Below are 23,973 nucleotides of genomic sequence, written 5' to 3' on the forward strand. Positions count from 1 at the left end.
ACAAACTTCAATATAAAGCAGATCTGAATACTTTCAGTGTTACACTTCCATAATGCAGCTGGGTAGAGAAGACTCTGACTATTTAGTTTTGCCTGGTAAGCATTTGTCAGCTGTCCCTCCTCCTAGAAGAAAATGTATAATCCAAACAAGTTATGAGATTTCCTGGTAACTGAAGTGACACAATTTTACTAACTAGGCACCTTAGAATGTGAATTCTGAGACATTATTCCATCCACCACATCAGATATCCTAAAACTTGCCCAAACTCTCAGGATGTTTTAATACAATTTGAAATAGCACACAGTTTGTATAGACTTAAAAAAAAACCACACACACCCCACAACCTGCCCCCCCCCCCCCCCCCCCAAAAAAAAAAAACAAACAAATCACTTTCTTTTCACATGAGATACATTTTAAACTATAGATCCACTTAAGAGCAAACTTAGCAGAGGAGTCAGAAGCCCATCATTACTCTCTGTTAATACCACAGGCTACCTGCTGAGTGACAGGTGAGCACTTAGCTAGCATCTGGTCCAAAGGAGAGTCTGAGTCTGCAAGGTAAAAAATAAGCAACCTTGAATTATTTTGTACCAAATCTCAAAACAAAAATGCTGGCAAAGCAGGCACAGCCAAGTGTGCCTTTATTTAAATCCACAGTGGACAGGAAATGAAAAGAAACCCACTACAGAGACCATCACACTGTCTGGAAGGTGGATCACATCCTAAACACCTGTCACCGTCATCAGCCACTCCCATTGGCTCTTGGACAAGCTTGTCCAACCCTCACAAAAAATATCCTGAACTAAACCAAGTCCACCAGGCACTGTTAACTACATCTAATTCAAATTTTGTGTTGTAAACACATCAAACACCAGGCCAAAGAAATGTAGATATACCCTTGATTTGGCCAAGGCAGTCCCAAAATGTAGGTATCACGTTCCTAAGAGTCAGGACACGATTTCATCGTGCCTTACACCAGAACAGAGAGTTTTCTATCCCCAGGCTCAGTATGTGTCTGGTAATTCATCCCCAACATGACAGAATGGAAAAAAAACTTACACAATTCAGCACTTAAACCAGGTCACAGCTTAAGGAGGCATTTTTCCTCCTCCAGCATGAGTTTCTAGAGGAACATCTTTCTGGCTTTGTCACACGTGATGCTACAGAACAAACTCTGGCCAAATGACAATCCCCAAGAAGCAGGGCCCACACATATCTAGCAAAATGGTCTCTAGTGGATAGAATGCTTCCAACTCATCCAGCTGCAAGAGCCTAGAGTTCCCATGGGCAATCTATTCTGCTCCTAGGTCACTCAAAATATCTGCCTCTGGACAGAATAAATTAGCCTATACAGAACCTGGTGCTGTCACACCAAACTGCTTCTGGTCTCATAGCTCAGGCATCTCAGTACTACACCAATCTGAGTTAGAATAGCTCAAATAGCAAAGAATATTTTTGGATTGCACAGACAAGGTGTCATGAGCCAGAGTGTTTTCTAAATTACTCCAGATGATGCTGCCCTTTCACGCTCAAAAAGTCACCAACAAGGAGTTCCAAGTGCAGGAGCTAGGAAATACATCCCACAAGGCCTGCCTCACATCAGGGCTGCAGAAAGAGATGTCATAGCATTTTCTGTCTTGGCTCTCCACCACTAGGAGGTCACTCTTTACAGGACTGACCCAATTATCAGCTTAACACACAAGCATGTCACATCACATTATGAGACTAAGCAGAACTGGGGGTTCCCCCCCCCAATATACCCAGCCAGAGCTCAGTAAAAACTCATCCTATGATCTTACTTTCAATGAGTTTATGAGCAGGGGAAAACAAGAGGCTGTAATACATCAGGCTGGCTGGATTCCCCCCATGCCTGGGGAACTGGGTTGTTGTCACTTACCCAGCCAAAGCCAGGACAACACATTAAGAGGCAAAAAGTTTGAAGAGTTTGGGGAAACAGCTGATAATCTTTAAAGAGGCTAATGAAACTCAAATAGGGTTTGAAATGTATAAAAAACCATTATTTTCTTTACAGACAAATGTAGGTGAAGTGATCATATAATATGTCACTTATTACTCAACACTTTATATATAGCCCTGACTTTTCTGAGATGACTTGAAAACTCTGCCAGCTGTACTTGACCTCCAAAAAAAGGATTAATCTTGCTATGCAAAACGTAGCTTGCATAGAAGCAAAAAGGGGAATATCCTTCACCCAAAAAAATCTGAAGACTAAAAAAATAATTTAAAAAAAACAAATATGGCAAGAAGTGAATTACTAGAAAATTACTAAAAGTCCATCGCATTGCATTGCACTGTGGTTGTAACTAAGTTTAGCTTAACTACACCATGTCTGGAACTTGCAAAGATTTATGGATACACTTGACTTAGGAGTCTCCTTGAAGTTTTAGCTCCTTATTGCACAAAGTCATTCCCTAAGGTAAGTCTTCATAGGCACAAGCTCCAAGAACAGAGGACTCACATTGTGTCTTGCCAGGACACAAAGCTAAAATAGTGATGTGCAAGTTGTGAATGACATTCCAACAGAAAAGTCAATAAAAGAATGATTCCGTCCCCCATAACTTTGTCCATAATGTTACTAAGCAACACGAATTTGCAGTCACTTCACTGCTGCAATTTCAGTGATCTCTCTGATAAAATTGGTACAGCTTCAGTCTGCAGTCTTGAGTAATTTCTGAACCCTGTAATTAGTTTTATCAGAAGAAAGGCTCAGACTATTTCACTTCACATAGAGTAAATAGTTAATTTACAGTGGTTTCCATGTTCTCTACATTTTCTAATATAAAATTAAACACATATTTGCTCTTGTCCTCCATTTTCGATATTTTAAGCAGCAGATTCCTATTCAAGAAGTCTCAATATCCTAAAGAACTGAGCACCATAAAGCCAATCAGCCTGTTTATTCTGGAAACTCCTTACTGATAAGAATTGTACACAGAAGAAATGTAAAATTATAGCCAGTGTGGCACTGCCATCTGGCAAGTTCATGGTGTCTATCCTGCATGAATTAAACACTACAGACATTTTTTAATGAGCCTCTCAGGAAACATTATCACTCTTTAAATCAATGATAATTCACCCCACATGAAGAACCTTACTTTCTAATCTACCCTTAGTTTCTAGTGTATACAATTCAAGAAGTTCTTATGGAAATCCCTTTTTGGCAAATAACCGAAGGTATCTTCCTGTCTTCTCTAGATCAACCTTATAAAAATTGGAAGATTTATACAAAACTTCTCATGCACTCGAGAATTCAGAAAAACACATTATCAACAGAGTTTTTATGATAACAGAGAATAGCACGTTAAACTAGGACAGATCTCTCATTGCAGTGTAACATACATGGTTAAGTGCCTGTATTATCAAGTAAGACTTAATCATGCACGTCTGAAATCAACAGAAGTTTTGCCTCTGTTTCCTTGGGACTGAACCAAGAGTTAATTACTACAGGTGATGTTTCTAGAACTGTTAAATGCTAAGCAGCTATCACTTAACAACAACAATAATAAGGAATTGTTGGGTACAGACTGAGTTTGAAGTCTTGGTTAAGATTTGACTCTCATGTCCTACTGAGCACTTATATCTTTTAAAAATCTGGATACCTAGTAATAGATCTAAATTCAGATAATGGAGGTCTTTGAAATCATATTTCAAGAAATACAGCTAAATCTATTACAACCTAGTAACACATCATTCTTAAAATACAACTTACTCAGAGAATCTAAAACCATAGACACATTTATTCTTAAAAATCTACTGCAAATCCTTTGAAAGATTTCATTAGTTTCCTAAGATCAATAATTTCACCACACCATCCACTGAATTCCGCTGCTTCTTTAGAAGAATGGTATATTTAGCACAGCTATTAATAAAAATTCATGGCAATATGCATTTATTTCCTTAAAAGTGTCTAGGTCTTGTAGCTGAAGAACTTCTGAATCATTTGTTACAAAACTATTAAAACAGATTTCAGCCTCTTTTGCTTGTTTCTGTCTTTTGAGAGAACGCAGAAGATTCACTCCCCCTTATTTCCCTGTAGCTTTAATGAGCCAGGCACGACAGCATTTCATCTTACACAGCATCTTGTCAGATCCAACGTCTATTTCTCTATCATAAACTTTATCACTGTCTGCTTTTGTTACATAATCACTCCTATAGGCATTTTCATAACCTGTTACCTGTTGAATACAAACAGAATGAATCCTCAAAAAATCCTCAAAACTACTTCTTTATATTCAGCCCTCCAAATGCATATTATAATTCAGAATACACAACATTGATGAGAGAACACCTAGTGCATGAGGGTAGCAAGGTAGCTAGGGATGAAACACTTGTACATTGAGATAGAACAGAGAGTCAAATGAGTCATCCCTGACAATGACTGAGAATGCCAGGCTAAAAGCACATGAGAAAAGTAGTTGGACAGGCAATCCTGAGTATTTAAACAAGAGATAGTCTCACCCCTGTTAAAGCTGTTCCACTTCATATGCAATGATTAAATAATTTGGTCCAGGAACAGAAAGGATGGTCTGATGACAGAGAGAAGATCTGAAAAGAAGTTTTGCAATTTGTGTACTCCTGAACCAGGAAACCAAGCTTTTCTGATACTGAGCTTTTCTTCTCCAGTGGAGAAGAGTAACACACCCTAGAGAAAAAATAGCTTTGTCCTGATCAACAAATATTTCATTTTTTTCCCCATATATTATCCAGTAGCTTACTTACCAAGCTGCTCATGCTACCTGATGCTTTTACAGTGATGAAAGTACAAGTGGTCACTGGAATTTCCTGAATTCACACCATAATAGCTGTAAGAAGAGAGAGATTTCATACTTGTCTGCATAGCTGGAACACCTCAGCCAGGGTATCTCACTATCCTCTAACTTAAAAAGGAAATACTTCACAACCAAATTCCCAGGCCCACAAAAAAGCTGTAACTACCTTGAGGAGCCAGCAGCCTTTCTTCCATACAAAACCTTTGTTGTTGTTGTTGTTATTATTGTTATCATCAACACCCCCCCCTCCCTCCTCTGAGACTTCAGCTGCCAGTGTTCAAGCCACTCTCTGATGTAGCACAGCTGTGTAACCTGGAGCAGGGTCCTGTGAGAACAGCTGTGAGAGGCCTTGTCTGTGCTTCCACCCACACACCTCCCACCCTTTGGCTCCCAGGCTGCATTTAAGCTCAGGATTGTGCCTTAGTTTGCTTCTAGGCTGTGCTCTAGGTATAGCTGGCTTGGTTGAGGTGACTTCCTAATAAGTCTAATAAGGAAAAAAACCTGTGGTGTTATCCTCTAAATTAATTTCAGGGTCCCAAAATAAGGTTCTCCCTTCTATTTAAGTAAATTTAGACATACAACCAATATGCAGGTTTTACATTGATATAAACATGGATTTTACAAAGTTAATTAGATTTTTTTTTCTAACCCACATTATTTTAGTATGTATTTCCCAGGTACATTACATTTTTCCTAATATATGAAAAACAAAACCCAGAGATAACTAAAGTATACCTCCAGCTATTCACAGAGATCCTGGAACTCCTTTCTGTACAGTTAATAGGTCTAGAATTCCTAGGCTACTGCAGTTTACTTATGTCTCTGAATGGAGGAATACTCTTTCTCCTGACATGAGTGCTGCTGAAGGGCTGTCTATCAACTTTCTCTGGCAGTAATGCAAAGTGCCTTTCTGGGACACAAGAAGAGAGAAGTCGTGACATATTTTCAAGAAGATGGCAATTTGTGTAACCACAAAAAATATATTTTCCCTATTAAAAAGATAAATACTTATTTAAAATACATGCACACATAAATACGGATGTGCAAAGAATAGCTGAAATATTTGAGAAATTACTCTTTCCAGTCTTAATTTCTCTATGAGGGGATAAACATATAAAGGTAGTGCTGAAAGGAGAATACGATGATGAAGTATTTCTTAAAAGGAGGAGGAACAACAAATACAACGCAGCCGTGTGTGCACGTAAGGACCTGGCAGGACTCATCTCTCGGCAGGCCACCAGGGTGAGCTCTCGCCCAGCAAATCCCGCCCCAGCCCTGCAGCTCCACCACTCTGGTTCTTCCCTCCTCCCGTGCTGCCCAGGCAGAGAAGGGCAAAAAAGAAAACACGCTATTTAAAGCTTAATGTCTTGTCTTCGAAACCTTTTATACCTTCATGCCTCTTTTGCGTTCTTGAGCAAAACGAGTGCCAGCGGGCAAAAATGGTATTAGCCACAGAAATAGGTTGCTGCAGCTGTGGATTTCTAATGATACTGAAACTTACAGAGGTTTCACTATTTGAAGACTCAAAGAGAGCTTTATAATGACCAAAACATGGTTGTTTTATCTGTACAAAGCTTATTCTGGATACAAATCTTCACCTTAACTAATTTTGCCCGTGGAGGTAGGCTCTTTAAAATCCATTCTCTTCTGTGAGTTCCTCTACTGTAAAGATATACAGCACCAAACTTCAAGGAACACCTTGCAAATTTCAAAAATATTTGATGGGCAAGGACACACCACAGATTACAGACTTTTCAACAGTTCCAGCTGCAGTGCAATCATCAGTGTCCAGAGGAATGGGATAAAGACAACTAAAACCCAAATAAATAATACCTGAAGAGCAAACACTTTCCTCCAGACTCCAAACAATAGTATTTTAATCCTGCTTGTTACTGTTAAAATTTTATAATATTTGGATAATCAGTTTGAAAAGCTAGCTAATGGCAGCATTTTTTTTTGTTTCATATTCACACTCAGTCCCAGATGTTGCAGAACATCTTATATAAGTGGCTATGTCTTCAGTTTGTGCTGTACACACAGTATTTAGTCCCTGATGCAGACACTGCAGAGGAAGGGAATATAAACTCTCAATGTATTGTTTTAAAAGATACCACTGAAGTTTGAATTATAGGGAATGCAGATAAGTAGCTCTTCATATTTCCAACGCATTGTCATGGAAGAAAGACAGGACTCAATTTGGTGGTACAAACTTCAGACTGCATTAATTATTCTCACATAAAATCACTTACATGACTTTTTCAAATATAGTATGGCCATAAATAGCTAATTAGCAGTGACACAAAGCATTTTAACTATCCATGAATGAAAACGTAACCTCCATTAGTTGCAGATTTCAATTTAACCGTGTACTGAGAGGAGATACTATGACATTACAAACTCATTGTTTAGTTTTACGGTTTCCTTATGTTTGCACCTATGTACAGTATCTTTGTCCTATGTAATCGACATCCCAGGTTCAGCTCACCACCATGAAAACCAGGATATCACCTTCTCTTAGCCATAGACTCCTGCTCTTTACCATGCTCCTGTCTGGTTCAGCCTGGACCTGATATAAGCTGATTTAACTACCAAGTATTTTGCAGGGCTAGAGAATTAAATCAGCTCAGGAAAGAGTCTGACAGAGCCAAAGCAGGACAGTGAAAGGAGGGCTGGCTCTCTGTTACGGATGGAGCCCAGGAAGATTAGCTGGCTAATTTAGCTGGTTAAGTCCAATACCCACAGTTGGGTCTTATGAACTCCTCTCAGTTTATCTCTACAGCTATTTCTGTCAAGGTTATACTTCTTGCTAGTTCCAACTCTGAGTTGGAATCACGTGGCCTGCTTCAGAGAGGTGACTTACACACTGACACATGGATGACCTGATAAGGTTGCATTCAACGCACTGGAGAGGGGCTCGCTCTGCTATTTGCATGCAAGGAGGCACTGCCTGTATTCTATTTCTCTTATCACCACATGCCCCTGAATTTTTACTTAACAGAACAACACAGTGCTAAAATAGATTATTTCAATGGTTATGCATGCAATTATCATAATATATCTAGCTTCTTTATAGAACTCTGTAATGCAGCTAAGTTGCTGAAGAACTCTCACCACTTGACAGTTACATTTTCCCTCTGGTATTAAATCATGAAAGGTGATACTCAGACTTCTTTTGAATGGCAGCAGTAATGGCAGCAACTAAGAGCTTAAAAACTCCCTCAAGTTTTTTAAGTAGAAATTAAGCTGAAATTTTCTTCAATTTACAGCCTCCTTGTAAAGACAATAAACTTTCTTTCTGAGAGCATAAGTACTCAGCTGCCTCATTCTTGCCTATCAGTTTTGTCCTGGGTAATCCAAATGGGCATTCATGAAAGCAAACAGTATAATCTACACCAAGCAATCAATGCTGCTAAACCCATTGCAGTTCTTACTAGTCTGGCCTTTAAATTCAACAGACAAACACAGATTGATCAGGTTTTGTATTTCCTTCAAAAGCAATGTTCTACACTCTATAATCATAGAGGCAAAGTAACCAATAAAATTTGAATTCCACAAAACTTAATCTAAAATCTCTGTTGGTTTAGCACAGTCAATAACAGAACTGGTTTGCATTCTTACTATTCCAGTTACCAAAGTTCAAAATGATTGTCACGAGGCGTTACATTTTCCTGCCTCCAGCAAAATGATGACTAAACCAGAAATGCCAGAAAAATCTCCTAATGCAAGAATTCTACAAGAAGGAGATAACTACTCTGCTTATCTCTGTGTCCCTCAAATGCCTATCAACAGTCGTAAAGCAATATATCTCACTCTGGGAATCATAGAGGCACAATTAGGAAATCAAATCCTGAACTGCTTGTAGATGAGTCTTAGAAAAAGATAAACTTTCTCTGCTTAGACTCCTGAATAATGAAATTGTATTTTCAAATAAGTAAGACTACTCCTTGGAAAATAATTCTCCATGTTTGAGTCTCCACAAAAACCTGACAGATGTTTCTTTTTTTACTTACAACCCTAACAATTCTCCAAGTTCAAGTCTCCACAAAAACCTGACAGGTGGGATTTTTTTTACTTACAACCCTAACACTGACCTCTCACATTTATTTTTCACAGTCATTCTCACATACGTTTTGGAAGAGTAACCGTCCTTTTATTTTCTCATATAATTTGTGATATGTGAGGAACAGCTATTAAAACTGCAAATCATAGAGAAAAGTTTCATGAGTCTTTTTAGAGAGGTCGCAATTGAATTTTGCCCTCTTGTGCTGGTATTGGCTAGGATAGAGTTAATCTTCTTCACAGTAGCTAGCACGGGGTTCTGGTATGGATTTGTGATGGAAACAGTGTTGATAACTCAGGGATGTTTTCATAATTTCTGAGCAGTGCTTGCACAGAGTCAAGGCCTTCTCTGCCTCTTGCACCACTGCACCATCAAGGAGGTTGGAGGTGCACAAGAAGTTGGGAGGGGACACAGCCAGGACAGCTGACCCCAACTGACGCAAGGGACATTCCATGCCATGTGGTGCCATGCCCAGTGTACAGAGCTGGGGGAAGAAGAAGGAAGGGGAAGATGTTGGGAGTGATGGTGTTTGTCTTCCCCAGTCACTGTTATGTGTGCTGGGGCCCTGCCGTCCTGGGGATGGCTGAACTCATGGGAAATGGTGAATTAATTCCTTGTTTTGCTTTGCTTGCATGCAAGGCTTTTCCTTACCTCTTAAACTGTCTTTATCTCAGCCCACGAGTTTTTTCACTTTTACACTCCTGATTCTCTCCCCCAGCCCCTGGGGAGGAGTGAGGAAGCAGCTGCATGGGACTTTGTTGCCAGCTTGGGTTAAAGCACAACACTTCATTAAGAAGAACCCAAAGATAACCATTCTTTACTGCAATAAAAAGGCTCCTTTCCAGTTCCATAAACATTAATTATTAGGACAAAAATGTACAACACTGAGTTTTAAAGATGATAACCTTATTTTTGCCAAGACCTTCAGCTACTGATAGACTAAGCTCTGTGTTTGTGAAGTTGTAAACACAGTGAGGGCTTTTATATTTTGCATGGAACATCACAGATCAATATCTTTCAAATACATTCCTCTCCAAGTACAAAGTTCATCAAATCATTGCTTGCAAGTTTGTTTTTTGGTATTTGGTGGGGGTTTTTTTCCCCCAATCTAGTGTTAAACATGTAAGATGAAACAGGTGACTGGCACATGAAAGCCTGGGCAGATTTTTCAGGATGGTGAGGGGGGGTTATAAGTTATTTATATAGCTTATTAACATAAGGTATTAACAGCAATGCACTGCAGAAGTTGCACAGGCTGCATTTCATGTCCCAAGCTGCAACCCCTGCCAGGGACACGGAAAAAGCACGGGAAGGTCTCATCTGTGGAGCAGCGGGGCTCCCTTTTAGTGTGCCACAAATCGCAGCTGCCCTCACGCTGGCCCTGCCCCGCAGGGTGGCACTGGGGGGCAGGTCCCGTGTCCCCTCACACCTGAGGCAGCTGCTGGAGCCGCCACTCCACAGGGGGAAGGGAGGGCCGTGCGCGGATGAACAAAGGCCCCAAGAGTAGTCTAAGGAGGGCTAACGAGCTCCTGGGAGAATGGCTGCCCTGATGAGCGCTGAAAACCCGGAGAACAAGGACACCTGGCAGACACTCGGCTTGGTTTATCCTCCACCAGCACTGGGAGTCCCCAAAGAGGCTCGGCTGAAGCCAGCCGGTTTCTCTCATGGCGGTGTGAGGCACTAGACACGCAGAGAGGCGCGGAGAGCCAAGGGCAGGGCACGACGACAACAGCGGGATCGTGAGGCCCCGAGTACCTGGCGGGGACCCTGTCATGGAGCCCCCCGCGCACCTCCCGCGCCGCCGCGGCAGGGGGCGCCATGGGGCACCGACGGCACGAACTACAGCTCCCGGCATACAACGCGCAGCACCGGTGCATGCGCCCATCCGCGCTCCAGCCCCCACTCGGTGGGGCGGACAGCGGGATTCGCCAGTGCCGCCCTTCCCCTAACGGCGGCCCAGGCCTGGCGCTCGGGCCCGCTGGTTATGGCCTTAATCATGACTTTTCACACCTCTTGGTACCCAGGGGTGCGGCCGCGACCGGAAGTTCCGTTGCCATAATACACCGTCTCCCCAGTGAGCATCCCGGGTGTCCCCGGAAGCGGTCGGAGCTGGTGCTCCGTGTGGAGACGGTTCCTGTCGCTCCCGCGGCCGCGCCCCACGTGGTCCCGCCGTTAAACGCCGCCGATCATTCATCGCAGCGCCGCGCGGGGCCGCGCTGGCCAGGCCACCCCGCGCACACCATTGGCCGAGCGCCGCCCCGCCCGCCAATCGGCGCCGGCCACGCTCCGACCGCAGGAAACCGCACATGGAAAGTTACGATTGGCGGCGATGGCTGCAGACCCCGCCTGCCCAGGCTTCCCATTGGCTGCGTGTTTGGCGTGGTGCGCCGCTATTGGTCGCAGTGGCGCAGGCCCCCCCCACTCTGGGGTTCATAAGGCGGAGGGGGAGGGCCGCGGCCGCTCCAGCGGGATCGGCGGCGGTGCGGGTCGGGCTCGGCAGCGCGAAGCGGCGGCGGCGCTGGGGGCTCTTCTCTTGTCACCGCGGCCGCCATGAAGTCCGTGTGGGCGCTCGCTCTGGCCGGTGTGCTGCTCCTGGCCGGTGAGTGCCCGCGGGCTTCTAGAAGGTTCTGGCGGAAGGGTGTCGGGGTCCCGGCCAACAGGCCCCCCCCCACCCGCCTTCCCCCGCCGTGTGCTGGAGCGAGGGGGCCGGAGGCCGCCGAGGGGAGGTGGGGTGTCGGGCGGGACCCCTCGCTCTGCCCCGCGGGGAGGGGAAGCGGTGCTCGGCCCCTCGCCTGCTCTGCCCGGGCCTGGCCCTCTCCGGCGGGGGGAGGGGGCCGCGCGGCTCATGCGCTGTCACGGGCGGGGGCGGAGGGGGGGAGAGGGCCTCCGCTTGCCCCTCTCGCGTGTCTCCGGTTGGGCTGAACTCCCCTGGGGAGGGGGCGCGGGACTGGAGCGGCAGAGCTGAGCCTAAAGTCGTGGGGAGGGCTGAGCGGAGAAGTTGGGTAGTGTAGCATGGAGATCGGGTTCAGAGCGTTGGTTTCCTTGTTTTCCCAGTGTCGGTCAGAGCCGATGAGGTGGATGTAGATGGGACCGTGGAAGATGACTTGGGCAAAAGCAGAGAAGGGTCTCGAACGGATGATGAAGTTGTTCAGAGGTTGGTATCTGAGGCGTCCTGGTTTTGGAAGGGTCAGTTTGAGCATCAGTTATGCCTCAGGCCTCAGAAGCAGGGAAGGAACGCTATTCAAAAGGGTGATCCTGTCAGCTGGAGGAAATAAAGCATTTCTGGAAAACACTGTTTTTCCTTCTAAACTGAAACGAGCTTGAGAACTTGGATTCAGGAAAGTTCAACTTGTTTTTGTCGAATATCGATAACTGTTAATTGGGGTTTACTCGTGCATGTCATAAATGGTGTCAGTTTAGTGCCTGGGGATGAAATTGCCCTATGCCTGTGAAATGCCTTACCTCCTGTGAGGTGCACCACATGCTGAGGATTGCAGTGGCTTCAACATTACCTGTATTATTCCCTGAATTTTTAATGAAAAAAGTCTCACTTGCAAGCATGAGTTTTCACTCAAGTTTTGAATTAAGGTTATGCAGTTGAGGATGGCTATTCTTGGCACTTGACTCACTTGATCATGTAATTCTGTGCTACATCAGCAATTAAGCATTTTTGCTGTTGCTTTGTGATAAAATTAGTGATGCTGTTTGTGGACAAGATTCCTTGATAGGCTTTTCATTGTCCTAACAGAGAGGAAGAAGCTATCCAGCTAGATGGCCTAAATGCATCCCAGATCAAAGAAATCAGAGAAAAATCTGAGAAGTTTGCATTTCAAGCAGAAGTGAACAGAATGATGAAGTTAATTATCAATTCTTTGTATAAAAATAAAGAGGTTAGTGCCTTTATCTGCAGCTCATGTTAGAATTTTGGAGGGGTGTGTGTCTGTCTCCTGGCATTCCTGACTACTGGCTTCTATTTCAGATTTTCCTGCGGGAACTTATTTCAAATGCTTCAGATGCTTTAGATAAGATACGGTTGATATCATTAACTGATGAAAATGCTCTCGCTGGCAATGAGGAACTTACAGTCAAAATCAAGGTAAGAAGCATTAGATATGAACATCTCTTTTAGAGACGTGGTGGAGGAATGTGAAAAGATTAAATCTCATTAAAACATTAAATCTCAGTCCTTGCTTCATTAAATCTCAGTCTTTGGCTTAATGCTGATGCAAATACAAACTAGGACCACATGAGGACCTTTGCAATTAACTTTATCAAAGACTACTTCTCTTTTAATGGTAAAAGTACATTTCTGGTTTTATAAAGAGCAACTGAAGTATTGGAGTACTTCAAAGGAAGGTCTTTCTCATTTCTGGTTACTGCAAATTCAATTTATTGTAGCCAGGCATGATTGAATTTGATAACTACTATGTAGCACTTTTCTTCGGCATGTATTAAGGTTCAGAGTGAAGTCAAACTGCATTTTTCTCTTTTTTTTTTTTTTTTTTTCAGTGTGATAAAGAGAAGAACATGCTTCATGTTACAGATACGGGTATTGGCATGACAAAGGAGGAGTTAGTTAAAAACCTGGGTACCATTGCAAAGTCTGGTACAAGTGAATTCTTAAACAAGATGACTGAAATGCAGGATGATAGCCAGTCAACATCTGAGTTAATTGGCCAGTTTGGTGTTGGCTTTTATTCTGCTTTCTTAGTAGCAGACAGAGTTATTGTCACATCAAAACACAACAATGATACTCAGCATATTTGGGAGTCAGATTCAAATGAGTTCTCTGTGATCAATGACCCAAGAGGGAACACCTTAGGACGTGGCACAACCATAACGTAAGTATTAAGTTTCTTTAGTTTTAAAACAGAAAAGGTTGTGTGGGTACACTTTGCTTATTGGAATATGTGAGTGACTTTAGCTTTGTGGCTAATTTAATTCTTATAATACAGCTTTATTCAGTTTAATAGAAACTTGCAAAATATAAACTGGAGCCAAAAAGAAATGTAGTTTGCTTCATGTTGTGTTTGATGAGCTAACAAAACTATGAATGTCTTGACAACTGTCACCAAGTAATTCCAAGCAGTTCAGCTGCCTTCAGGCTCATTCAGTCCCTCAACACAATTCTGGCCTGGCAAAACCTGTACAGGGGCTGTAGAGCTTTGTCTTGGAAACTAGCTGCTGTATATATACCAGTGAGGCTGATTTGATGCAAATTTCAGACTAGAGGTAGTTTGCCAGTCCTATTTTCATTGCTTTCATGAGCAGGTAAATTTATTTGGCCTGGGTTTAGAAGATGTCTTTCTGGAGGTGGCACTTAGTGTAAAAAAGTTGATCTTGGTGCTCTAGTTTGAGGTAAAGCCCATGAGGGTGCATCAAGATCCTGATAAGTATTGATATGATTTGCTGCTTTCATTTAAACTTTTGAATATTGTGCTCTGCCTCAGAGAAAACAACTGCTAGTTGAGTAAGGATTGTATTTTTTAAGATACTTGGAGTTGTACTAATAAAAGCTCACTTGCATAAATATGAATTGCTACAACTGCAGCAAAAATCAGATTGTTCTGAATTGGGACCCACAAGGATCATCAACTCCACCTCTTAAATGAATGGCCCATATGTGAATAAACCCCCAATCTTGGTTATCAGCACCATGCTCTGGCTCAGTTGGTCAATCTCAGTGGCATAAGAAATGTATCTTTTGCTATGAAACTGTCAAAATACTTGTCCAGCACTTTAAAAGGTTTGGTTGGGGTTTTGTTTTTTATTTAGCCTTGTCTTGAAGGAAGAAGCATCTGATTACCTTGAGCTGGACACTGTTAAAAATCTAGTGAAGAAATATTCCCAGTTCATAAACTTCCCCATATATGTGTGGAGCAGCAAGGTAAGTGTATTTAACTGAGTATTGCACAGTGTAAGCTTTGGTTATGACAGCTGTCTGGCCAGATCTTTCATGAAGGCTAAGGTGCTGTCATAGAGCTGCCACTTGTCTAATTTCTAAAATTCTTTTGTTCCTGACTTCTTGGCTAGTGTTTTACTAGTTGTTTTTTCTCTAAATGCTAGTCTGTTGCTAAAATCACAAACTTTAAAGGAGCTTGTTTTTATTCTGACTCGAAGATTATCAAAGGAAAAACATTGGTAATTACTTAGATGGATCTTTCTTACACTGGCTTTGGTAGATGGAAGCTTTAAGCTCTCAAGCAGAACCATGGCTAGGTATCCTGAAAAAAACAGAGCAGTGTCTTAGGCCTGTTGGGATGCTTTCTTGGTGTAGCACCAACTTAAAATCCACCAAGTCTTTGATCAGCATTATATGTAAAGCATTGAAAAACTTGAATTTGAGTATGGTGATCTCACAGTGTATTGAAGGAAAGTATGTGTTAATGAAAAATGCAACTGAAAAATATTACCTATAGAGAAGTTTGCAACAGAAAAATAGCAGAAGTCAGGCTAGTGCTATGAGATTAAGCTTTTTGAGAGAATACTAGAGCATACCTAGTAGGAAGTCAAGGTGTTCAAATCCCCACCTTCAGTTGTCTCTTTAGACAGAGACTGTTGAAGAACCCATTGAAGAGGAGGAAGCAAAGGAGAAAGAAGAAGAAACAGATGATGAAGCAGCAGTTGAAGAAGAGGAGGAAGAAAAGAAGCCAAAAACTAAGAAGGTAAGCTTTGTTAGACTTGGGGTCCTGCAGCTCATGTCAGATAGATGGCAATTTTCCTAGATAGTCTTGCAGAGGTGCATTTCCATAGTGTGTGCTTTCAAGAAACAAATCCTTTTAAAGTGAGATGTGAGGAAAGAAGATTGTAAATGAAACAGACTTAGGTAGAAGTCAGGCAGATGATTGGCAGTAGCCTTGTGAAGCTGTGGTCACAGCTAATTATAAGTACTTGCATGAACTGCTTGAAATGGAAGCGGAATTCTGAAGTCTGACACTGTTGACAAGTTTAAATTTAATATACTCTGCTGGGAAGATTTTTCCAGAGTGGCATTAGAACAGAAATACTGGTACTCAGTGAATGTGTTAAATATACATGGGACACACTACAATGTAGACTAAAGTTTTGTTCCCATGTGTTGCACTCATGTGTACTTAAAATGAGAATGTCCAGGCCATTGCATAATTTTATAAATTAGAAAGAGCATGTTTGGGATTTTTACATGCTATTTTGTTTTGGCTTCAGTGGAGTGCCCTTAATTCGCCAAGCATGAAGTAAAAGAATGAGAGTTTTTTTATACTGTGGTGTTTATTTACCTAGGTTGAAAAGACTGTCTGGGATTGGGAGCTCATGAATGACATAAAACCAATCTGGCAGAGACCGTCTAAAGAAGTTGAAGAAGATGAATACAAAGCTTTTTACAAAACCTTTTCCAAGGTGAGCTCTGGGCCTCAAGATGATTCCAAAGGAAGAGGTTTGCTGTAGTATGTCTTGCTATGTAAATAAAAGAATGCTTATGGATGGACTGTTTCTGAAGACTTAATTAATAGCTGTCAGTAGATGGAACTGCAGAGAAGCCTGGAAGGTATAACATCTCAGTCAGAGTTAATCTTTTTTCCAGAGAGAAGGTACTGCCACCCCAGTGTTGATTAGTCTAGGTTTGGGAAGTATTATGTTGCAGCGCATGTGGAGCTTACTGATGTGTTTCAATGTTGACAGGGAAATTTGTATTTAGTCAGAGGGTTGTGGTGCCTATTGCACGGTGGAAGAAAGAGGGAGACAGAGTTTCCTAGAAGTGTTACCTTTGTATCATGTGGTGTGATGATACTCTATTGGTTATTGTGCTGTTGGTAACTTATTAGCAACTGGCTTGTTAAAATCCAGCAAAACTTGGAAGGTTTCCAGGAAGGTTATTTTTACATGAGTAACTCTGCTCTTGTAACTTAAACTTTTGTCTCCATTATAGACTCTAACAAAGCATGGCTACATGGATTAGTTCTTAAATAATTGCACTTATTTGCCAAAAGCATGTTATTTTTAGAAACATTAACTCACTGGTATTTTCCCCACGTCAATTAAAAGCATTCTCTCTTCACAGGAACATGATGACCCAATGGCATACATCCACTTCACTGCTGAAGGGGAAGTAACTTTCAAATCCATCTTGTTTGTTCCTAATTCTGCTCCACGTGGACTGTTTGATGAATACGGATCCAAAAAAAGTGATTTCATTAAGGTAGGACAGGAAAGTGTGTGGTTATGGTTTTGTGGAAAAGAAAAAAACCCTAAAGTAACTTGGCTGCTCTCTTGTAATTCAGCTGTACGTTCGAAGAGTGTTCATCACTGATGACTTCCATGACATGATGCCCAAATATCTTAACTTTGTTAAGGGTGTTGTAAGTATTATATATCTTACTTGCATTTAATTTTTTTTTAATACTGCCAGGTATACTTAAAATTTTCTTTCTCAATTAGGTGGATTCTGATGATCTTCCTTTGAATGTATCCCGTGAAACACTTCAGCAGCATAAATTGTTAAAGGTAAGCTAGTTGTTTTTAATTAAAACAATTAAATTCCTTCATTGTAAGCACACAACAGCAGTAAGATTTAGAAGACTTAATAGCATGATGAATTTTGGTACATGACTCTGAAATTAACATAAAGGAAACTCAGGTATTGCTGTTTCCAGATTACCTCTATGTCAGATCAGGGATACAAAGTGGAACCTATTCTTTGTAATGAGGTTGCAGTGAGGGCTCTTCCAAATACTTATTGTTGTAACTCGGTATTGCTGCTTTTTTTAGGTGATCAGAAAGAAACTTGTTCGCAAAACTCTTGATATGATCAAGAAAATTGCAGAGGAAAAATACAATGACACATTCTGGAAAGAGTTTGGTACTAATGTGAAGCTTGGTGTTATTGAGGATCACTCCAATCGTACACGACTCGCTAAACTTCTGCGCTTCCAGTCTTCTCATCATGAAAGTAACCTCACCAGCCTTGATCAGTATGTGGAAAGAATGAAGGAGAAGCAAGACAAAATCTATTTCATGGCTGGTGCTAGCAGAAAGGAGGTATGTGAGAGTGAAAGAAAGAGGGAAAAGGGGTACAGTATATTATAGCTTGTAGTTTTAGTACCATAAACATTGTGAATTGTGTATTTATGGCACAAGTGGAGACTCCATGCTTATGTTACTCCTGCAGTTCAGTTTTTCTGGTACCAGTATTTGTCAGATAGTTGTACAGGTTTTGGTAACTGTTGATACCAATGCAATTAAATTGACATCCCAAATGTTTTCATCCTAGGCTGAGTCCTCACCATTTGTTGAGCGTCTGCTGAAAAAGGGCTATGAAGTGATCTATCTAACTGAACCTGTAGATGAATATTGTATTCAGGCTTTGCCAGAGTTTGATGGCAAGAGGTTCCAGAATGTAGCAAAAGAAGGAGTTAAGTTTGAAGAAAGTGAAAAGTCTAAAGAGAGTCGGGAAGCCTTGGAAAAGGAATTTGAGCCACTCTTAAACTGGATGAAAGACAAAGCTCTAAAAGACAAGGTAAAATACTGTGTTATTTGTAATGATTATTTTTACTTGCTGTACTTGCTACAACATACCTTGCAGATTATTTGAACACAGATTTGACAGTAGCTTCTCTGCCTTCATGGGGTAAACCTTTATGGATAATACCTTTATTCAGGAAAACAATGAGTTAGACTGTCATCTTAGACATTTTTCAGAAATTCTTGAATTGACAGGGAAGTTCAGAGTTATTTACTTTATTCACTGTATAAGTTCTGTGAACTAACATTAAGGTGTTTTGGGGGTTTTTTCTACAGATTGAAAAAGCTGTGCTATCTCAACGTTTAACCCAGTCTCCATGTGCTCTTGTGGCTAGTCAGTATGGCTGGTCTGGTAACATGGAGAGAATCATGAAGGCTCAAGCTTACCAGACTGGGAAGGATATATCTACAAAGTAAGCTTCCAGTTCTGTAGCAGCAGACATGAAATGCAGTTGACTGCCTCCCTTGCTTGGTTTGCCTGTAACAAGCTTCCACCTGGTTCAGATGATCCTAAGTGTTTTAAAGGTCATTTTACAACCAAGTTACTCTTCATTATAGCCTTACATTGTTATTTCCAAGCCCAATATGTAAAACTGCCTGGTGAGCAAGACTAATCAGTGGCATTTGATATCTGTCATTTGGTGACAAGATGAACTTATTAACTTGAATGCTTCCCATAGTTGCACAAGTATTAAACAAGGGGAATACACTTGTTACTGTGACTGTAACCAGTGTATGTGGATTTAAAGATATAATTGGGTCCTGTACTTTGAAACTTAGTGCTGCAATTTTTCTTCTCAGCTACTATGCCAGCCAAAAGAAGACATTTGAAATTAACCCCAGGCATCCACTGATCAAGGACATGCTGAGGCGAGTCAAGGTAAATAAATAAGAGTAGTGAAACATTGACTGACTTTGCTGCATACAACCTGCTTTAACAAGTCTGTTTTGATTTTCTTGTGTTCTTCCATGTTAGGAAAATGAAGATGACAAAACTGTTTCAGATCTTGCAGTGGTATTGTTTGAAACTGCAACTCTGAGATCAGGATATATGTTGCCAGACACTAAGGAATATGGAGACAGAATAGAAAGGATGCTTCGTTTGAGTTTAAACATTGACCTGGATGCAAAGGTTAGTTTGTCTTCCACTTGGGGCAGATAATTGACTTACTGTTGCTCCATCTTAAAAAGTGCAGCTGCTTGATTTACTTGCATAAAATTAAATGTATCCAGCTTCCTGCACTTAAGTGGGCCACCAGAAGTCCAGCCATGAGTCTGTACTTACTCATGGTCTCCCTTCCTTGCTTTTCTTTGTAGTTTGAGATTCTGCTGTTTTGTTATGCTTCTCAAGTATTGTCCTGTCCTTAATAAAAAAAAATACAGGAGTAAATTGGGCACACAGGCCTTTGAGCCCTATCTCTAATGGAGAAATTCCTAAATTCCTAAGTGGGTGTAAGTAATCAAAGTTCTCATAATGCTGTGCAAGAACTGCTGGCTGTTTTGCTGGAGTGGATCAGTGCTAGACAGGTCTTACTTTTTCCTTCAGGTAGCTTGTGGCAAATGTTAGGAACTGGTAGTGAATTCTTCCATAGCCTGTATTTAGCTAGTGCACACCTAGTTGAAAAACCTAAGCAAGTAAAGCAAATTGCTTGTGACCTTTGTGTACAGGTGGATGAGGAACCTGAAGAGCCTGAAGATGCAGCTGAGGAGGCGGAGCAGGATGAAGAGGAAGTGGATGCTGATGCTGAGGACAGTGAAACACAGAAGGTAGGGTCCCAAGTTTTATGCTTTCTTGCCATTATTTGTGCAACTTTGCCTGTGGGTGCTACCTGGCAATAAAGGTGTTCACTTTGCCTTTCATGACACTAGATTTTAGTGTGAGGTGTTCCAGGCTTTTCTTGGAGGGGAAAAAACCTGCAATACAAATTAATTATTAAACTATATTGTGAAAAGATAACACTTAGATATGTTCAAAGCTGGAGCTAAATTATGCTTAAGAGATTGTAAAAGTGCCCTGTGGCAAGAAAATGGCAGCAAATCCTCTAGCGAAGACAATTATCTGTGGTATTTCCACAGCTTGTGGGCAAAAACATGAACAAATCAGCAAGAATATAGTTTTAAATGGTCACAGTATAGGCTTGGAACAACACTCCAGACAACACCATTGCTTCTAAACAGTTCACCTGCCATGTGAAGTCAGCCTTCACTTAGCTCATGTCTGCAGTTTTAAGGATTGATATGCTGAACTCTTCTAATACCATAGCTTCAATACTAACTTGTAAAGTTGTTTGAGGTCCCACCTGGGCCTGCTTTCTTGGGTTGCTTTTGGAAGAGACCTGCAAGATGATGTCCTGTGACTTATGCAAATATATAGCTTATAGCAATGTGATTTCCTGCTGTTATGTTATGTAATGTCAGATTAGGTAAGAATGAATTTGAGGAGCAGTATTTATTGTACTATACCTACTTAATTTTGATGCCCCTCCTGTTAAGTTTGCACAGCAGTATAACCTGCAATAACAGTAATAGAAATTTCTGTTCTTCTGGGACAGTTCTTGTAACCTTTTTCTGCTTTCAAAAAGTAACATTTTGATTCTCTTTTTGTCTTCACAGGAATCCACAGATGTGAAAGATGAACTGTAAACTGCACTCAACTACTGTCCTGCATTGGGGGGTCAAGAGGGAATGTGAATTAGATTGTTTTGGTTTTTTCCACTGTAAAATGTTGAGGGATGGTATGGGGTTTTAAAGGGTAAAGGAGGTTTTTTTTTTTTAAGTTCACTTTTCTAAAAACATTCCTCATGAATGTAAATTTGTATTATTTAACTGACTTGGTGTAAAATCTTGTCATGTACAAAATAAAATGTTCCCAAACACCACCAACTCTAAATTTATACATAGCAAGCTCATCTTGTGGGCTGGCAGAAAGAAATTAAGGTATGGTCCTGCATGTTGAGGTCCTTTGTGCAAACAGGCTCTTTGTTGGCAGTCCTTGGGCCTTTCTGTGCTGGCACAGCCACACCTACTTGTGTAGTGTCTGCCTGTGGCTGGGATTTTTACAAACCTGCTGTGCTGCTTAGCCAAGTACACCTGGTATCTGAGAGCTGTACTGAACTTGCTAATTGAAACAAGTATTTGAGTTAGGTATCCCCTGCAAGCCTAAGGAAGAGGAGATAGGGTGTTTAAAGATGGCATTGGAAGTTGAAGGCCTGCCAGCTTGTGCTGGAGTCTGTGACTTGACTCCATAGAATATGCAGCAGAAGCTTTACAGATAGGGGGGGAAAAACATCTCCTTTGATTAAATATGTGGACAACTCCCACCAGAACTGTCTTACTGCCTGTGAGCTGGCACCCTCCTCCCTGGCACTTGGAAACCGTGCCTTTGATTTGTGTCACTACAGCAGTTCTGTTTTCTACAGGTGTTTTTTAAAGGTGGAAGTTCTTTTCACATATTCTTAATGCTGTTTCTCCTAGACATTTTCACTCTTGTTCTAGGTCTCTGTAGTAGGGCAAAGCACTGTAGATACTTAATATGACTGAAGCTAAATCTGGTTAGTTGTAGACATGTTGAACTTCTATTCATTATGTTAACTTTATCTAATGGTTGGATGAAGCACTACACTTTCTCACTTGTGCCTCTACTTTAAAACATCTTCACAGACGTGGTGGAAAGTGTTTACATTGAGGGGTTTTGGGGTTTTTTTTGCCTTCTTCTGTGGAAGAAGGACATAGGAGTGATGCTTCTGCATAGTGATTCTACTTAAGAACCAATCTCTTCTGTTTTGTTAACAGAACTTCTGTGAAGTTACAAGTTTCTGCAGTCTGAAGCAAAATAAGTTTTCTTATTAGGTGAGGGCACTAAACACTGACCTGAAGAACTTGCTTTTCATTTACTAGGCTTCTATATTGCCCAAAATATGCCATGTATCAGTGTGGTTATTGTGTTAGGGTTTAGTGAGTTGTGTTGAAGTATGCTGTTTGAGACAGCAAGGAAAGGAAGCTTAGTTTGGGGGGGGTTCTGGTTCTGCTCACTGCAGTGGTATCCTAGACAAGAGCCTTTTGTTACTGGCCCAGGCTGAGTGTTCTGAGTGTCAGCAGCTGCCAAGGTCAGTAAGTTACTGAACAGGGCAGGTGCACCATTTCTTGGGACAGTTTGCACTTACTATAGCAGTGCAACTTTGTGCTCTGTAGCAATCAACCTCCTAAAGTATCACTTATTTTTAGTGATACACTCAGAAATCTATCATTACTACCCACACCTCACTGTTTGACCTCTTGAGTAGCAAGTGTTGCTCACACCTCCTGTATGGTTGGGAATGATTTTGCCTAACAAACCAAAAGGGAATACTGGAAGTGTAGGGTGGCCTCCTCCAGTATTCTTAATTTGTAAATTACTTGTAGATTTAAGCAACCTTCATTCTGTTCTACAACTGAAGTTCTTATTGCTTTGATTGGCTTGAGGGTGACAAAACTTGATTACATTTCAGAAATAATAAAGAGCACACTTGAGAGTCATGCTTTGTGCTTCTTCATATACTTCAGCTGAGAGTATCATGTGCAACATAGCTGTGGTCCAGCTGCTTTCTCTACACGCTGGAGTGACAAGTGTTTGCTATTAATAAACACAAAATGCACTTGTAAGTTTACCTTTTTTTTTTTTTTTTGTCAGCTCTGAAGCAAAATGGTGTCAGTATGGGAAGTGTTTCCTGCTTTTCTCAGTGTTTCAGTTGTGTTTATTCTGGGGCTGTCACCTCTGCTGTTAAAACTTGGTGTATTGTCAGCTTTGCTATTCCTAGACGGGCACTAACGAGGACATTTCCCTTGGTGCTAGAACAGGCTGAGCTCCCTGCTGCTCAGTTTTCAGTAGCAGCAGGATACACTTAGAAATCCAAGCCTAATTAGTAGAAACTTCCCTCTGTAGCCTTTAGATCTGAAAAACCTTTAGAAAATAAAGAGAAATGCATCTTTTATGTCAGAAATCAACAACATAAGAGGTGATGGTCTGACAAAGTATGAGTAACAGTGCAGAGGCTGGTGAATTCTGGCTTGTTAAAGGGAACATCCAAAAACTGCTGTTCCTGTCCCATTTAGAACAGAAAATACTGCTGAACTGTCCCATTTTCTGTTCAATAAACCTTATCTTCTGCTGAAGTGGAAGGTTGCCAATCTCAGCTTTGTTTAGGTGCAGTAAAGGAAAACGTCTTTTCACCAGAAGTGGGCCTATTAAGATGTTCTCACAGATTTTGTTTGGGCTTAACATCTGTGTTTTACTAGAGCCTTTCTCTCAATGCCTGCTGTCATTGATGAAAGTGCCTGAGAGAGAGGTTGTGATGTAGTTACATAGTATGGGCACACATGGGCACACAAGAGCAGGAGAGGAGCTCATCCCACCAACAGCTGTAAAACTGGGTGAGAGCAGACACATACACATGTATAAAAACTATGTGAACCTTTCTTCCTAGGAAAACCACTCCAGCTTAAGCAGGCATAAATAAAGTAATAGCTTCATAGCCAGGACTGATGTAAATGTAGCACTTTCAGTGATTATTTCTGGATCCCCTCTGCTCTTACAAGACTTCCAAGTACTTTGGCAGTAGGAATTAGGGAGCTTTCTGTTTCCTTAAT

General features: G+C 41.4%; 1 protein-coding gene across 1 annotated transcript; it reads left to right on the forward strand.

Annotated features, from left to right (window-relative positions):
- Positions 1 to 11,298: 11,298 nt before the first annotated feature.
- HSP90B1 (heat shock protein 90 beta family member 1) lies at positions 11,299 to 21,227 on the forward strand. The gene is made up of 18 exons (XM_082280599.1): positions 11,299 to 11,449; positions 11,905 to 12,004; positions 12,599 to 12,740; positions 12,830 to 12,946; positions 13,360 to 13,691; positions 14,626 to 14,737; positions 15,399 to 15,515; positions 16,111 to 16,227; positions 16,889 to 17,026; positions 17,109 to 17,186; positions 17,266 to 17,331; positions 17,596 to 17,865; positions 18,098 to 18,343; positions 18,625 to 18,761; positions 19,150 to 19,228; positions 19,325 to 19,480; positions 20,017 to 20,115; positions 20,962 to 21,227. Exons 1-18 carry the CDS (start codon positions 11,401 to 11,403, stop codon positions 20,989 to 20,991), a joined length of 2,385 nt encoding a protein of 794 aa, XP_082136725.1. The 5' UTR covers positions 11,299 to 11,400; the 3' UTR covers positions 20,992 to 21,227.
- Positions 21,228 to 23,973: the final 2,746 nt, after the last annotated feature.

Source organism: Coloeus monedula (genome assembly GCF_965178545.1).
Source record: "Coloeus monedula genome assembly, chromosome: 4".
Lineage (NCBI taxonomy): Eukaryota > Metazoa > Chordata > Aves > Passeriformes > Corvidae > Coloeus > Coloeus monedula.